Genomic DNA, 16,742 nt, shown 5'->3' on the forward strand with positions numbered 1-16,742 from the left:
TTTTCAGTTGTTTGTTAGCAAAATTGACCTGTAGCTGGACCAGGCTTTGACCAGAAGTTATTTATCAGTTTAGTACTAAATTAACGACTGAATAAAGGTGAAGTTGAGGTTTTGAGAAAATTTGAAGGGAATGGGAAAATTAAGTATGGAATTATGGCAGTATAAAACAAATTTATTCTTCCCATTGTAGCATTGTGTCATTTGTATGAAAGAAATATCCAATTAATTCAGTTCCCTGCTTTTTTCTCAAATCCAAAGATGAAAGGAAAAGTGTGTACGTGCTGTGATAAAGTGAGCAATCCAAAATCCTGAATTATTGACCCAGAATTCAAATCACATCACGGGATATTTAAAGAAAGCTAATGAGACTAAACTGAAATAAAATGCTAATTTCAGTAGTGGTAACTACAGGGACCCAGATCATCATAAAAATCCCTCTGGTTCATTACCGTTTGTGAGAGAAGGAAACTTGCATTCCTTGCCTGATGAGTGAAGTGGTCTAGCAAAATGTACTCGACAATTGAATAAATTTAGCAAATAGCTAAGTGAAGGAGTGAAACTAGAAGATGCAGGGGGAAAACTCAGCAGGTCAGGCGCGATCTGTGGAAGAAAAGGGTTAACGTTTCAGGTCTGGGATCCTCCTTCAGAACAGAAGGAGTAACAAGTTTAGTTCACTGAAGGAGATTGCTGGAACAATGGGAATTTTTGTGATAGCATGAAATAGTATGGCCAGTAAGGGGCCATTAGTTTAGGTTTAATTTATTAGTCTGGAAAGTTATGCAGTCTTCTCACTGGGATCTTCTCAGTCAATTAGTACATACAAAGAAGGAAAGAGGATAAAAAAGGATGGTAAGCAAAAATGATCAGTTCTCATACAGAGAGGAAAAAAGGAGCAAGTTATCAAATGTTGGAGAAGTTGATGTTTGGTCCTGCAGGTGACAACATACCCAGAAGGAAGATGAGGTGTTGTTCCTCAAATGTGCACCAGATCTCTTTGTAATTGTACACTATTTGTAAGACTCACACAGAAAAGTAGAGTTGGAGTGACACTGCCTATTGCAATCTTAAAAGCCCAAGAAGAATTGGTATTGGCTGGCTTGTATTTCAGTCGCGTTGCTAAACCTGTCCGTTGTAAAGGGAAGGGAAGGTTGGAAAGGTTTTTCACAAGTGCAAAGTCAGCAAAGTGTGTTAAGGTTAGAAATTATGTTTTATTATTAAGGAACGTAAATGGTGTAATCGGAGTTCATTAGCACTAAGATTGAAAGGACGATGCTGGGCATGTTAGCAAACTATTGTCAAAAAGTAGACAAGTGTAGAAAGTTGGCACTTGGCTGCGCATTAAGTGATTCAAGTTAAAATGTTACTCTTTGCTGAAGCCACTGAAGATTTGTACATCTCAATGGGTACTGAATTGTTGACGTCAGTCTAATTTTTGGGTAGGCTGTTAGAGCTTAAGCTACCACCATACAGTCTTGGGGCTCAGGAAGAAAAGCACCAATAGCTGGATTGACGATCTAGATAATTGAGTCATCTTGCTGTGGAAGATGGCCGAATGTGCAGAGTGAGCTTTTAGTTGAAGAAGAGTGATTAAGGAAAACAAAATGTGTGTAGCGCAGTCACTGAGGCTTAATTTTGACAAAGATACTTGTTTGATTTGCTCTGCCACTTTGGGATGGCATGCAGTTTTGAAGGTGGTAAAGTAAGGGAAATTTGGGAATGGACTGGACTTCCAGACTTGAACTTGTGGAAATGGCAGCTTCAGATTCTGAGGAGCTTTACTATATGACGTAACTTTAAACTTGCAGACCATTATTTTAATTACAATAATATTTTTATTTTAAGCATCAAAATGTCTTTGGGAAAAATAGGAAATGATAATATATCCAAAGTCTAGTGATCTGTAAAGTTATCAAGATGCTTATCAAAAGAAACTCTATTGGTTAGACTCACTGTCAATGTTGCACTAGAGACCAGGCATGGTTACCTCTTATTTTCTTTTAATACTTTCCTCTCCACCCCAACCCACCGTCTTAAAAATCACACAAAATAAATTTGGTAGAATTTCAACCCAGTTCCCTGTGCTCAGTAAAAGGTGGCCAAAATGTTGCTATTAAATCAACATATTATGTGGAAACAGGTGAAATATGAAATTGATGATGTACTGATGAAGGGTCTGAGCCCGAAATGTCGAATGTTTATTTCTCTCCATAGGTGCTGCCTGACCTACTGAGTTCCTCCAGCATTTTGTGTGTGTTACTCTGGATTTCCAGCATCTGCAGAATCTTATGTTTAAAATAGGAAGTTGTTTGCGAAATGAAATATTGCTCTAGGCCGATAGAGGGAGCTGTGGGATTTGACTTGTCTTGTTACTAAATCACATTAGAGCGTGCGATGAATTGTATTTATGCTGAACAAGCTGGAGTGCTTAATATTGGTAAAATATATACAGTATCACATGTGCAAAGTTTAATTTCCTCTTAACTGCTCCATTCCTTCACAACCCCACCTGTTTAGTAAATGATTAACAACACTTAAAAAAAATAATAATTCTACCTAATCAAGTGTGTATGTTCATCTAATTGCTCCTCATTGGGCATTTGGTGTAGTTTACATTGCTCTGCACCTGTCTCTGATCAAAACCACTTTCCTCCTCAGGTGCTTGCCAATGTTGCTTACATCATAATCGAGTCTACAGAAGAAGGGACAACTGAATATGGACTGTGGAAGGAGATCCTCTTCCTTGTAGACCTCTTGTGTTGTGGTGCTATTCTCTTCCCTGTGGTATGGTAAGTGTAGTCAAGAGTTAATGTTGCAGACTTGTGTGTGATCGTGTAACTGAAGCCCATGATGAACTGTACAAGGGATGGGAAAGGAGGTCAAACTGAAAATGCTGGGAGGAAAAAAAAAAGTGAGTCAGACAACACCCATGGATTAAAAACTGATAAGTGCTTTAGGCCCCGGCCCTGCATCAGAATTGGGAATGAGAGGGAATAAAATGTTGCTTTTCAGTGGAGAGAACATAGAGAGAAAGAGCTTATATACATTGATTGTATGTACATTAAGTGATGCTAGGTGCAGGAGTGTATGTACACAAGATGACTGACAGGAACTGAAGTAGCGTTGGTGGGAGTTGTGCTGAGGTGGGTCTGTGGGTGGAGGTGTTGATCAGCCTTTCTGCTTGAAGAAAGTAATTTTTTGAGTTTGGTGGTCCTGGCGTGGATGCTCCCTGATGGAAGTAGAACAAACAGTCCATGAGCAGGGTAGGTGGGGTTCTTCATGATATTGCTGGCCTTTTTCCTGGACCTTTCGGTATACACATCCTTGACTATCACCTGGACAGTCAGGTTACTGTTTATTGTTTAGATCTCAGTGTGCAATACAATTATACCCCTCATTTCTGATTATCAGGCTCCAAAACCTGAACCTCTGAACCTCCCTCTGCAACTGAATCTTTGACTTCCTCACGGGGAGACCACAGTCTGCGCAGATTGGAAATAACATCACCTCCTTGCTGACAATCAATAATGGTGCACCTCAAGGACACTTGCTTAGCCCTCTGCCCTACTCTACACCCACGACTATGTGGCTAAGCACAGCTCAAATAGTATTTCTAAATTTGATGACAACTACTGTTGGCAGTTTCAAATGGTGATGAGGATGTATGGAGCAGTGAGATAGATCAGCTGGCTGAGTGGTCTCGCAGCAACAACCTTGTATTCAGCATCAGTAAGACCAAGGAAGAAAGGGTAAGTTGAAGGAACAGATACCAGTTCTTATCGAGGGATTAGAAGTGGAAAGGGTGAGCAGTTTCAAGTTCCTGGGTGTCAACATCTCTGAGGATCTACCTTGAACCCAAAATATTGGTGCAATTACAATGACGGCACGACTGTGGGTATATTTCATTCGGCGTTTGAGGAGAATTGGTATGTCACCAAAGACACTTACCAATTTCTATAGATGTACCATGGAGAGCATGCTAAGTGGTTAAATCAATGTCTGGCATAGATAGGCCACTGCATAAGATTATATAAAAAAAACTGCAGATGGTTGTAAACTCAGACAGCTCCATCATGGGCACTAGTGGCCCCAGCGATGCCTCGAAAAGGTGGCATCCATCATTAAGGACCCCTATGCCTTCTCATTGCTACCATCAAGGAGGTACAGGAGCCTGAAGACATGCACTCAGTGTTTCAGAAACAGCTTCTTCCCCTCTGGCATCAGATTTTCTGAATGGATAATGAACCCATGAGCCACTATCTCAGTATTTTTTCCCTCTCTTTTTGCACTACTTGTTTAATTTAAATGTCTTTGTTTCTGTCTGCTTTAACTTGTTTTTATTATTATGAATTGCTATGTACAGCTGCTGCAAAACATCAAATTTGATGACGTATGCCAGTGATATTAAAGCTGACTCTGGTTCTGATGGTGGATGGGCTGGAGCCAGTGATGCATTGGGCAGTTTTGACTACCCGTTGTGTAGCCTCCCCGTCCACTGCAGTGCAGTTCCCGTATCATGTTAGGGTGCTCTCCACTGCACATCTGTAGAAAGTAGTGAGTATGGATGTGGTCGATGTGGACAGTCCAGCTCTCTTCAGCCTTCCCAGAAAGTAGAGGTGATGGTGAGCTTTCTTGATTGGTTCCTTAAACATCCTGTTTTGTCTAATACAAATGGTAAAGCTGTGGGACATGCCAGCAAGCGAAACTATATAAACAGAATTAGAAAAACTGATGTCATCATTTTGGCTCAATTTTTCTTTTATTAATATATATCCCCCCCCACCAGTTGGCAACAAGAAAGAAAACACCGAAAACTGAAGGAGACCAATATAAAGCACAGTCCAATAATCACATGAATCTAAGAAATCACATCCTCCTGTCAGCATTCAAGGAGAGCAGCTGTACTGACTCAGTCGTTCCCTGAAAAGCGACATGCCACGCAAGGCCGGAATGTCGTTGACCTGGCTACAGAGCATCGTGGACCCCGTGGCCTCTGATGGTGACCACTGACCTCCGTCGCATTCGCCTCAATGCTTCAATCTTCCTCTCCGCTTCATGACCTCCTGCACCGTCTCTGGTCTTTTCCACGAAGTAGCTCATGTTCTCGGTCCTTTTCAGGACTCTGCCCCTGGTCTTCTCCATGAGGCAGCTCATGTCCTCGGTCCTCTCCGGACACAGCAGAGCACCAGATCATTCGATCGAATTCCGAACTGCAAGTCTCAGGCTCCAAGAGTTTCTGTATAATCAAGACAAAAAGAACAAGCAGACGAGGTAGAGAAAGTGAAATAATTGGAGAGATTGGCTATCTGGAAGATATCGCCTGAGGAATCATTGTTCGCTAGTGCCATCTTGACCTTAACCCTGGTTAGGGAATCAAAGGGAGGAGTTGAATACAGGCTGAGTTTCCAGCAACTGCAGTTTTAAAAAAAAATGTCTTCAAGGACATTAAATTATCTGCCTGCCTAAGCTTCCTTAGGTTTGGTAGAAAGTATAATTGATCTAATTCTGGTGCACGGTCTGAACCTGAAAGGTAGCTCATACCTTTGCCTTTATAGATGCTACTTGACTCCAGCAGGTTTACCTTTCACTTAGCTATTTTATGTGGAAGTAATTCAAAAGTAGGACAATTTTGGCAATGTTAACACTTTTTTGCTGTTGTTCAGGCTCAGATTCTTCCATAAAGTTCTTTTCCAGTTCCTTCAATTTTCACTTGATCTTTGACCTTTCTTCATGAAAGTTAAGTTCATGTGGAAGAAGGTTTTTTGTTTGCAAATTTCAATAAACTATCACCCAACAAGGGGTTTGAGGGAGAAAAGTTTGCTGTTACTCTGTTCCTGACTGTTTCTCCAGCAAAGCTTGGGAACAAATCGTATGCAAGCAGCAAAAAATGTTGAAAGCTTAGTCATAATAACTTAAGACTTATTACCTAATTTCTGACTTCTAATTCATAAAAAATATTTCTGCCAAATTGCTGCCTCTCCAAATACATCTTAAAATGTATTTTCAGTCCTTCAAATAAATCTTGTGTACTTTCGACATAAGCCAACGGTTTAATTAAATTTTTCAGTTGGCTTGATTTGACAATGCGGTATTTTTCACAAGCTCAGCAGATCCTCATTGTTATTCATTGTTGCACTTGTAGGTCAATTAGACATTTGCAAGAGGCGTCAGCAACTGATGGAAAAGGTAAGGAAGAATCTCGCAATCTGAATGGTAGACGTACTAACAAAGTGGCCACTTTATTAAGTACAGAATTGGAACCCGCTTTGTCCTTCTACTGCTGTACCCCATCCACGTCAAGGGCTGATGTGTTTTGCATTCAAAGGTGGTCTTCTGTACACCATTGCTGTAACATTTTATGAGTTAATGTCAACTTCCTGTTAGCTTAAAGCAGTTTGACTATTCTTCTGACCTCTCTCATTAACAAGCCTTCTTGCCCACAGAACAGCCACTCATTGGATGTTTTGTTTCGTTTTTCACACCATTCTCTGTAAACTTTAGAGATTATTATGCGTGAAAATGCCAGGAGACCAACAGTTGCCGAGATACTGGCACCGACAATCATTCTGCAGTCAGTCACTTAGATCACATTTCTTTCCCCATCCTAATGTTTGGTCTGAACAACAAATGACCCCTTTGACCATGTCTGCAAGCTTTTGGGCATTGAGTTGCTGCCACATGATTGGCTGCTTAAATATTTGCAACAAAAAGCAGGTGTACAGGTTTAACTAAGTGGCCACTGAGTGTAGTTTTAAACAAAACATTGATACAACACAGAGCCAGAAACTAATAATCCAGAGTGCAGTGGAATGTCTTGTAAAATCTGCTCCATATAAATTCAATTATTGTTTGTTTGTCAATGCACCAATAGACAAAATGAAAATAATTTTTAAAAATTAAAATGCATCTCAAAATGTCTCCCAGTTGTGTGCAGTGCAACATAATAGAATTACTAATGCAGGAAAAATAATGGTAATGTAGATAATGAAGGAAATATTAATTATGAGAAAATCAAGTACTAAGTTCAGGCAGATTGTGTTGTCTATTATTGTGACCGAGATGAAAATCAGACCACATTTTATGAGTAATTAATACAGAAAAACAGGTAATTGCAAAGGGTTCACAAACTTTTTCTTGCAATTGTATATACTTGTATACTTAATGTAACTCAGTTTTTCCCCTCTATATTTATTTACCATGTATTTCATTGTACTGCTGCCTTTAAAGTTAACAAATTTCACAACATATGCTAGTGATATTAAATCTGATTCTGATTCTGGACCAGATGGACTTCTGAAAGAGGTAGCTGAACAGATTGTGGAGGCATTAGTTATGATCTTTGAAGATTCACTAGATTCTGGAAGACTGGAAAATCACAAATGTTGCTCCTCCCTAAGGTGAGAGGGAATCAAAAGGTAGGAAGTTAGGCCAGTTAACTTGACCTCAATGGATGAGGTTTTGGAGTACTTAGAGGCACACAATAAAATAGGCAGAAGTCAGCATGGTTTCCTTCAAGGGAAATCTTGCCTGTTAGAATTGCTGGAATTCTTTGAGGAAATAACTGGCGGGATAGACAAAGGGGAGTCAGTAAATGTTGTTTACTTAGATTTTCAGAACACCTTTGACAAGATGCCTTGCACAAGGCTGCTAAACAAGATAAATAGATATGATATAGGAAAGATAAACAAGAGAAAATCTACAAATGTTGGAAACCAAAGTAACAAAAATGCTGGAGGAACTCTCCAGGCCAGACAAGGAGGGTCTCTATCCGATACATCAACTGTTTACTCTTTGCTATGGATGTTGGCTGGTTTGCTGAGTTCTTCCAGCATTTTGTGTGTGTAACATGACAGATTATAGCATATACAGAAGATTGACTGACTGGCAGGCGGTAAAGAGCGGGAATAAAAATCTGGTTGGCTACCGGTGACTAGTGGTATTTTGCAGGGGTCAGTGTTTGGTTTATTGCTTTTCATGCTATATGTTAATAATGTGGAATACAGAATTGATGGATTTGTGGATCATTGTAAGGATAAAACAAAGATGGGAGGAGGGCAGGGAGTCTGCATAAGGACTTGGACGGATTGGGAGGATGGACAAATAAGTGGCAGATGGAATGCAGTTTAGGGAAGTGTATGGTCATGCACTTTGGTAGAAGGAATAAAGGGATAGACTATTCTTCTAAATGAGCAAGTTCAGAAATCAGAGATACAAAGGGACTTGGGAGTCCTCGTGCAGAATTCCCTAAATATTAAGTTACAGGATAAGCAGGTAGTAATGAAAGTAAATGCAATGTTAGGATTCATTTTGAGAGGGCTAAAATATAAAAGCAAGGATGTAATGCTGAGGCAATATAAAGCATCGGTCAGACTACATTTGAAGTATTGTGAGCAGTTTTCAGCCCCAAATCTAAGAGAGAATGTGCTGCCATTGGAGAGGGTCCAGAGGAGATTTGCAAGAATAATCCTGGGCTCGTAAGGGTTAATGTATAAGGAGTTCTTCATGATTCTGGACATATATTTGTTGGAGTTTAGAAGAATGATGGGGAATCTCATTGAAAACTACCCAATATTGAAAGGAGTAGATAGAGTGGATGTTTCCAATAGTGGAAGAACCTAGCACCAGAGAACATAGCCTGAGAATAGAAGGATGTCCCGTTAGAACTGATGAGTAAGAATCTCTTCAGCCAGATGGCAGTGAATCTTTGGAATTCATTGCCACCGATGGCTGTGGAGGCTAATTCATGGGGTATATTTAAAGCGGAGGTTGATAGGTTCTTGATTAATAATGGTGTCTAAGGCTATGAGGAAGGGGCAGGAGGATGGGGTAGAGAGGGAAAATAAGACATGATGGAATGGGGTAGAAAACTATGGGCCGAATGGCTTAGTTCTGTTGCTTTGTCTCTAGTCTTATGGACATAGTTTGTTTTATCTTACTGGTTCAAAAAGACAAGTAAGAATTTAAGCTTAGTTTGAAGGTACTGTGCCAGGAGAGTATCCTAACGCTATACTGACTCTATTTTTAGGTTATTCTACAAGTGCCAAAATCCCACAAAAATGTTTTGTAATATGAAAGTATAACTGATATACTGGCAGAACATAATTTTAAAAATATAAATATCATTTAAAGCATTTCTCTTTTTAGAAATAAATTCATATTGCATAGATTTCCTTTTAGCTGTAAACCCCAAGTATGTGTTTATATTTGTTTTGGCTTTTTTCAATGTTGATTTACTTCCTAGTTTTCAAGAAACCAATCAACTGAAATAAACTCTTGATTAACCCTGGGAAAATAGAATTCATGCTTTAGGCTGTCAACTTGAAAGCAGGCTTTTTGTTGGGAAGATGCAAATACTTTAATTCGTGCAGATAATGAGTGCACGTGCTGGTCAGAACTTTCCTTGCGCGTTAATGACTGCAGTGTGCGCTGTGTGGGACAGCCTGCTGAATTCACCTGGGAGTTTGGTAAGAGCATCAATCATCACTGATGCATTTGTGGCCATAACCAGCTTGATGGGGGCAGTATTCATCTCCCTAGACAATCTTGCTCAAGACAGCGTCAGATGAGCTGCTGGGTGGAAGGTCATTTAGGAGCTAACTACTTTCATGTGCAACAGAGTCAAGCAAAATGAAAGTCCTCACAGATTGTAAATATGGAAATTTCATATCTTGGCTTATTCCACTTCCAAAAGAGCATAACGAATTCTTTGAGCAGGTGAATTTTGTTCTGCCTAGCTACTTGTTGCACCATGTTCCAAAATAGAAGTGGATTATTTCTGGAGCCAAAACATCAGAAGTTACAGTTTCCTATCATTTTCATTCTACACTCCACTCCCACTCTTATCTCTTTGTACAAGACTTCAGAAAGCATGCCAGTGAGGCTCATTAAAATGTTTGAGGAGCAACACAACATATTTTGAAATGGCATTTTATAGCCTTCAAGTTGAATTCAATAATTTTACAAAATAATTATGATTCAGGAGCTAAACAAAGTTCCAAGGTGCTAAAGTAATATTTCCACATCATGCACTGCATATTTATCAGCCAATGATGTAATCTGAAGAGTTACTGAAGCTCAAGAGGTAAATTAAGTAATTTCAGATACCCAAAGTATTAGGTGCTAACCCCTACAATGGCTCAATTTTACCACCAACCAGGCTTTTGTGTGAACATTAAATTATGGCATGAGTCAAAATTGATCATTATTACCAAACACAACAGAGCACATCTCCAGTCCTAATTTATTTTACATCTTCTCTTTTTGATGCTCTGAGAGGTTTCTATGGTAACTGTCCTACAACCTTGCCAAAGCTTCTGCTGAATTGTTTGTCAGAAAATGTCACGTGATGATTTTTCCTTGGGCTTTTAAAATCTTAGCTTATCTGGTGAAAGACTGACTAGACTGACTAACAAGGTTCCAGGTTCAATTTGGAACAGAGATTAAATGAGATTATCTCTCTCTGATGTTCTACAATTAAGGTTTGGAGGCAGGAAAAGGAAAAGTACACCTGCTATACTTGGAACAACATACATCAAAGTTGCTGCCTGGCCTGCTGCGTTCACCAGCAACTATGATGTATGTTGCTTGAATTTCCAGCATCTGCAGAATTCCTGTTGTTCCCGCTATACTTGGTTCTAGTTGCTTTTCCTGAAAGTCTCTGATAAAGGAAAAATCATAGTCATTGTCATCATCATCGTGGTATGATGTGGGCGATCATGGTCTTGACCATGACTGTTCTTAGAAATTTTTTCTACTGAAATGCTTTGCATTGCCTTCTTTGGGCAGTGTCTTTACAAGACTGGTGACCTCAGCCATCGTTAATTCTATTCAGAGAATTGGCTAGTGTTCGCATAATCAGGATTTGTGATGTGAACCAGCTGCTCAGATGACCATGCACCTCCTGCTCCCGTAGCTTCACATGACCCTGATTGGGGGCTACGCAGGTGCTACACCTTGCCCAAGGGTGACCTGCAGGCTAGCGGAGGGAAGGAACATCTTACTCCGCCTTTGATAAAGATGTATCTCCACCCTGCCACTCAAGGGAAAAGTGGATAGATTAAATGCTGCTGGGTTGATGATGCACGGCAACCAGGACAAGTGCAGAAGCAAATGATGGCTGTGGAAAATGTGTAAATTGGAGTAGCAAAATCTTTATCAGCAGCTGCTGTGTGCAAAAAAAAATCATAATTACATAAAATTATCAAGTTCAACTTTTTGGCTGTAAAGTGCCTTTCAAAAGGTAGAGGAACTTTTAATGATCCTTTTTGGAATTCTTTAGGAAGTCATGAACATAGAGGTGGGAGTGTGGTGTAAATTAAATTGCAATTACCCATATTTTAAAAACCATTTTAAGAAGTATACTTGAAGATGGAAAGATGTGCTTACACCCCAGTTTAAAGCAGGAAGCTATTTTAGGAGTGAACCAAATGCTGGAACCCTGAATGATGAGAAAAGAGGTAAAGGGACAAAGGTTTGGCCCTGTGTTTGAACATGAAGGTTGCGTGATAAGAGAGCATTGTGTAGGGGCTGATTAGAGTGGACCATGTGTCAGAAAGCTGATGGTTCCTTGATACTGTGAGATAAAGGTAAATGTGAGTGGCATTGTACGAGAGATGACAGAGGACTTTCATTCAGTGTCTTCAGTTTGGTGGGGTTGAAAATGAGGACAACGGACATCCAATTTCAGTTCTGCAAGAGAGATTGGGAGCAGAATTAGTTATGTACCTGATATGTTTGACTCTTTACTAATCAAGGTGCAGGGAACCCTTGGTGTGAAAAATGGAAAACATAGTGAATAAAGAGGAATTATAAAATACACTTATCTAGCCCTATCTTCAACCAGTCCAGAACTATGCCTGTCTTCCCTTGTGTTGCACTGGAGGCCCTGTGCCTGATCTAAGTTGTCATCTAGACACATATCTTGTTGGTACCCTGGACTTCATGCAGGGGAAAATTTCAGAAATCCAATGCAGCACTGATGGCTGAGTGTGGAGGAAAAATATTGAAATATTTACATCTATAAAAATGTTGAAACAGTTTGCATAATAAAACTCTGAGATAACCTCTCAGCAATTGGACTTAATAAAATAGTGTTTATTATGCTCTTGTACATTAGAATTCCTTTGTGTTAAGAATTCTCTTGGGCTGTTTTCATAGAGGATGTGCATAATTGTTAAATCTTTTAGCCGGTTGATGAGGTTAATCGCCTTTCATTCAGGATGTCATACTAATGTTGGTAATCTCCAAAATTAAGAAAAGATTATTCATTTATCCAACTCTCTTCTTAACCTCAGTCCATCCCAAAGTGCTTCTGAAATGTCATCAGTTTTGTAATGGAAGCTGGCAGCCAGTTTTAACACTGCAGGGAAGTAATATTTCTTGGATGTTAATTCCTCTTTATTAAAAACTGTTAAAAATTGTGTTGTTTTCAGTTTATACATATGAATTTGTATTACTTTTAAAATTACACCTTCTCTTTCCAAATCTCCTGCCTTCAGGCATGGCCTAATCTTCCTCCCACATGCTCCTCCTCTCCCTTGCCATTGCAAGCAACACAGTGGGTGCTCTGTTAATAATGTAATGGATTTTATGTACAATACCTTTTTTTTTGCTGTTGTACAGCCTTAATGTATTGAGACCATAAGATATAAGAGCAGAATTAGGCTATTCAGCCCATCAAGTCTGCTCAGTCATTCCCGGATCCCACACAACCCCATATTGTCTGACTCTGAGCAATTCTGCATAAGGTATACTAGCTAATGTTAAATTCATGGTGGTATTATACAAACGTTTGTATGTTTATTCTAAAACGTTTCAGTGTGAGTTTCTATCTTCAGTTCTTCACATGCTGTATTAGTCTCAGATGTAGAAAAGCAGAAGGGTCTGAAACATAAGATGCTTGGTCTACATCTGTAAAGCTCTGATAAGTTATATTGCTGAAGATGTGAAAGTCTGTATGTTCAGTCACTTTCAAACGGTGCACAGGGAGACTTTATAAAAGGGGATAAAGGAGTGTTTAAGGCACAACTCAATAATAGCATTTAATCCTACTACTCCATTTGTCATTCTTTCTCTGTGAATACTAAACAAATGCCCAATACCTGCCCCTTACAATCAACCTTTTAAGAGTGTAATTCTATCACTTTGCCGGAAGTTTTCGAAGAAAGATGGTTCAATGTTGCTGAAGCTTCTATTTTCTGCGTGTTTATATAATTTCCCATTCTCCTTTTCTGTTGAAAACTTGCATTCAGAATATTTCATGAGCTACAAATTTGAGTGTTTTATCAAAATTACTGTCATGTAAACATACATTTAAGATCTGTTAGGAGCCTGCTGCTGGTGCGATTTGTAATTCATTCTCTCCCAAGTGCCTTGGTGTTTGTAGGTTCTGGTTTACAGAGAAGCATAGATTCTAGGAATCTTTCTGGTGTTGGTTAGGAATTCTGATGACAAATTATGAAGAGGAAATGTTGCATGCCTGACCATAATCTGTTGCCTAAAAGCCTTTTCACGTAATCTATAATAGAAAATGGATGTAGCATTTGATATTTGTGTCCACTAAATCAGTATAACAGAGTCCATCTCCAGACATTTTCGGTCTTCTTGCCATAGCACCAGGAACTTGCTCTGTCGAGTGGTACTTGGTCTGTAATGGCCACTCCACATTTAATAAAAACATGCACTGTCATTGCCTGTCCCCAGAACTGGAGTGGAAACATGCTGTCCTTGAATACAAAATGTAGCACAAAGTGATCTTGTAGAGCAAGTAATTAGGAAGGCAACTTAAGTTTGCCCTTAATTATTGAGAACTTAGAATATAAACATGGCAATTTTTATGCATCTTACTGGTCTCACTTCACCTAGTGCATGGTTCTGAACATAGTATGTAGAACATTATAGTATAGGAGTAGGCCCTTGAGATACTGAAAACTGCCATCATCAAATGAGAAACAAGAAATGTGCAGACTATTTTCTAATTGGAGAGAAAATCCAAAAATCTGAGATGCAAAGGGACTTGGGAGTCCTTGTACAGAACACCCTAAAGGTTAACTTGCAGGTAGAGTCGGTGGTGAGGAAGGCAAATGCAATGTTAGCATTTATTTCAAGAGGTCTAGAATACAAGAGCAGGGATGTGATGGCTTTATAAAGCACTGGTGAGGCCTCGCCTTGAGTATTTTGAACAGTTCTGGGCTTCTCATTTAAGAAAGGATGTGCTGGTGTTGGAGATGGTTCAGAGGAGGTTCACAAGGTTGATTCTGGGAATGAACAAGTCATCATACGAGGAATGTTTGATAGCTTTGGGTCTGTACTCGCTGGAATTTAGAAGGATGAGGGGGGATCTCATTGAAACCTTCTGAATGTTGAAAGGCCTAGACAGTAGATGTGGAAAGGATGTTTCCCATGGTATGGGAGTCTAGGACAAGACGACAAAGCCTCAGGATAGAGGGGCGTCCATTTAAAACAGAGATGCAGAGAAATTTCTTCAGCGAGAGGGTGGTGAATTTATGTAATTTATTATTTCAGGCAGCTTGAAGGCCAGGTCGCTGGATGTATTTAAGGCAGACCATAATAGGTTCTTTATTGGACATGGCATCAAAGGTTACAGGGTGAAGGCCAGGGTGTGGGGCTGAGGAGGGAAAAAAGGATCAGCCATGATTGAACGGTGGAGCATACTCGATGGGCTAAATAGCCTTATTCTACTCCTATGTCCTATGGTCTTATGGTCTTGATCAGGATGGACCTGTACTAATTGGAGGATAGAGATAATGTTTCTGAATTGTGTAAGAATTTGAGAGGGGTTGGTAGGTCAGAAATCAAATGGATGTTTCCTTCCAGGTGAATATGGAGAGCATGGTGTCAGACAAAAGTTTTACCTCTAGGAATTTGTTTTGAGAGTTAGGAATCTCCTGAATTCTCTTATCACGGAGAGCTCTGTGGGCATTAAATAAAAGAACAACACACAAAATCTTGGAGGAACTCGTGCAGCATCAATGGAGGGAAATAAATGGCATTTTGGGCCAAGACCTTTCATCAGGACTGGAAAGGAAGGAGACAGAAACCAGAATGAGAAGGTGGGAAGGGGAAAGGATTTCAAGCTGGCAGGCGATAGTTCAGGGAGAAGGTTTGAATAAAGGAGCTCAGGGCATGGGAAGAGAGCAGAAAATGGTCAGGCAACACACATCAAAGTTGCTGGTGAGCGCAGCAGGCCAGGCAGCATCTCTAGGAAGTGGTACAGTCAACGTTTCGGGTCGAGACCCTTTGTCAGGACTAACTGAAAGAAGAGGTAGTAAGAGATTTGAAAGTGGGAGGGGGAGGGGGAGATCTGAAATGATAGGAGAAGACAGGAGGGGGAGGGATGGAGCCAAGAGCTGGACAGTTGATTGGCAAAAGGGATATGAGAGGATCGTGGGACAGGAGGCCCAGGGAGAAAGAAAAGGGGGAGGGGGGAAACCCAGAGGATGGGCAAGGGGTATAGTGAGAGGGACAGAGGGAGAAAAAGGAGAGAGAGAGAGAGAGAAAGAATGTGTGTATATAAATAAATAACAGATGGGGTACGAGGGGGAGGTGAGGCATTAGTGGAAGTTAGAGAAGTCAATGTTCATGCCATCAGGCTGGAGGCTACCCAGACGGAATATAAGGTGTTGTTCCTCCAACCTGAGTGTGGCTTCATCTTTACAGTAGAGGAGGCCATAGATAGACATATCAGAATGGGAATGGGACGTGGAATTAAAATGTGTGGCCACTGGGAGATCCTGCTTTCTCTGGCGGACAGAGCGTAGGTGTTCAGCGAAACAATCTCCCAGTCTGCGTCGGGTCTCGCCAATATATAAAAGGCCACATCGGGAGCACCGGCCGCAGTATATCACCCCAGCCAACTCACAGGTGAAGTGTCGCCTCACCTGGAAGGACTGTCTGAGGCCCTGAATGGTGGTAAGGGAGGAAGTGTAAGGGCATGTGTAGCATTTGTTCTGCCTACAAGGATAAGTGCCAGGAGGGAGATTGGTGGGGAGGGATGGGGGGGGACGAATGGACAAGGGAGTCATGTAGTCAGGTTGGAAAGCAGAGGGGAGGGAGGGAAAGATGTGCTTAGTGGTGGGATCCTGTTGGAGGTGGCGGAAGTTAAGGAGAATAATATGTTGGACCTGGAGGCTTGGTGGGGTGGTAGGTGAGGACAAGGGGAACCCTATTCCTAGTGGGGTGGCGGGAGGATGGAGTGAGAGCAGATATGCGTGAAATGGGGGAGATGCGTTTGAGAGCAGAGTTGATGGTGGAGGAAGGGAAGCCCCTTTCTTTAAAAAAGGAGGACATCTCCCTTGTCCTGGAATGAAAAGCCTCATCCTGAGAGCAGATGCGGCGGAGACGGAGGAATTGCGGGAAGGGGATGGCATTTTTGCAAGAGACAGGGTGAGAAGAGGAATAGTCCAGATAGCTGTGAGAGTCAGTAGGCTTATAGTAGACATCAGTAGATAAGCTGTCTCCAGAGATAGAGACAAAAAGATCTAGAAAGGGGAGGGAGGTGTCGGAAATGGACCAGGTAAAGTTGAGGGCAGGATGAAAGTTGGAGGCAAAGTTAATAAAGTCAACGAGCTCAGCATACGTGCAGGAAGCAGCGCCGATGCAGTCGTCAATGTAGCGAAGGAGAAGTGGCAGACAGATACCAGAATAGGTTTGGAACATAGATTGTTTCACAAAGCCAACAAAAAGGCAGGCATAGCTAGGACCCATACAGGTGCCCATAGCTACAC

General features: G+C 40.8%; 1 protein-coding gene across 1 annotated transcript in view; it reads left to right on the plus strand.

Annotated features, from left to right (window-relative positions):
- gpr107 (G protein-coupled receptor 107) overlaps window positions 1-16,742 on the plus strand; it is a 113,620-nt gene that overhangs the window by 43,227 nt on the left and 53,651 nt on the right. Inside the window, exons 13-14 of the mRNA XM_063073548.1 lie at window positions 2,656-2,786; window positions 6,140-6,183. Coding sequence (XP_062929618.1) covers window positions 2,656-2,786; window positions 6,140-6,183 — 175 coding nt within the window. The remainder of the gene's footprint in view (window positions 1-2,655; window positions 2,787-6,139; window positions 6,184-16,742) is intronic.

Source organism: Mobula hypostoma, chromosome 21, assembly GCF_963921235.1.
Source record: "Mobula hypostoma chromosome 21, sMobHyp1.1, whole genome shotgun sequence".
Lineage (NCBI taxonomy): Eukaryota > Metazoa > Chordata > Chondrichthyes > Myliobatiformes > Myliobatidae > Mobula > Mobula hypostoma.